We start from the raw sequence: 1,553 nt of genomic DNA on the forward strand, positions 1-1,553 counted from the left end.
GTACCTACACACAATGGAATACTATGCAACCCTAAAGCATAATGTAGAATCAGCAAAACATCACATAATGTGGATGAACGTGGTGGACATTATGCTCAGTGAAATAAGTCAATCATAGAAGGACAGATATTCTTTCAGTACACTACTATAAAAAGTCAAGGAAAAGTTTGTACATGGAAGGAAACTTTCTTTGTTGGTTACCAGGAGAGACAGGGGAGAGGAGGTTAAACTCCTAGGTAGACTGAATAAAATAAATAAATAAATTACACACACACACACACACACACACACACACCCCAAAGATTAGTAGTAGTTACCAGCAGTGGGAGGGAGGAGGTGGGGGAGGGGAAATCTTTTGCTTTCAGGACACTGAGTTTATATATAATGGTGATGGAATGTTTTGGAGAGGGATAATAATAATGATGGCATGACAGGAAAAATGTCATCAATGTTCCTGACCTGTAAATGGTGCAGTTGTTATAAAAGTAGGAAAAAAAAAAAAATATATAGGCCACTCCAAACCTTAGAGTAACAGTGAAACACTGTCTGATATAGTGCCCAAAGATGGACCCTTCAGGTTGGAAGGCACTCAAAATAGAGTAGGGAAGAGCTGCCACCTCAAAGCTGAGCAGATCTTAACGACCTGGATGGACTAATGCTTTTGGGACCTTCATTTCCTGATGGAGCATGACTCAAAATGGTAAGAAACAGCTGCTAACATTCACCAATGGGCTGAAAGGGGGTACTAATGGACTGAAAAACAATGTTTCATTAAAGACATCCTAGAACTTGAGTTTGGAGCTGATTCTACTCATCTTCATTTACCTTCAGTGATCTCTTTTTTTCTCTAAGGACACAATTTCATGAGGCTAAATAAACTCTAAGCTCATTTTTGAAGACAGTTACACAAATATATCATAACAGAGATTGTATGAAATGCATTCATTCTTTTAGGCCTATAACCCCAATTCTTAAGGGCCCACCCAGCTTGGTTTGAAGCAGGTTCCCTTCTGGCTCCTCACCCAGAGCAAAGCACAAGAAATGAGAGAAGGGAGGGAAGGAGGTAAGTCCCCAACCTTATTTCATCGGAAGCACTACTGTCATCAGCACTGGTCCAAAACTCGGCACAGCTCTCCTGCAAGCCGAACTCTAGGAAACTTCCTGTGGATTTCAGCAGCATCCCCGCAATGTCACTGTGGGAACCCAAACAGCAAAAATGAAACATGAGAGAGAAACTTTCTCCCCTAACCGTCTAAAGACTGAGTAAGAAACAGAAAGGTTCAGCTAGTGTGTCAACAGCTTAAAAATGAACAATAGAAGTTTTCTTTTAGTATAAAATCATGATTTATGTAAAAAAGTAGGTATCTCAATTCTGTATCTCCCATTGCTGTCTTTCTATAGTTTTTCATTATAAATCTCAAAACTCTTAAATTCATAGCAGCTATGCAGTTATAACACAAATATTATCTCCATCTTAAATATTCAAAATTATATACAATGATCTCATACATAAATGGCAATATGTTTTTTAGAAGCTCACTAAACCAGAATGC

General features: G+C 38.6%; 1 protein-coding gene across 1 annotated transcript in view; it reads right to left on the reverse strand.

Annotated features, from left to right (window-relative positions):
- MAP3K4 (mitogen-activated protein kinase kinase kinase 4) overlaps positions 1-1,553 on the reverse strand; it is a 109,339-nt gene that overhangs the window by 60,431 nt on the left and 47,355 nt on the right. Inside the window, exon 7 of the mRNA XM_042781574.1 lies at positions 1,077-1,193. Coding sequence (XP_042637508.1) covers positions 1,077-1,193 — 117 coding nt within the window. The remainder of the gene's footprint in view (positions 1-1,076; positions 1,194-1,553) is intronic.

The sequence above is a fragment of the Orycteropus afer genome, unplaced genomic scaffold (genome assembly GCF_000298275.1).
Source record: "Orycteropus afer afer isolate SDZICR_OR568_19922 unplaced genomic scaffold, OryAfe1.0 scaffold00135, whole genome shotgun sequence".
Taxonomy (NCBI): domain Eukaryota; kingdom Metazoa; phylum Chordata; class Mammalia; order Tubulidentata; family Orycteropodidae; genus Orycteropus; species Orycteropus afer.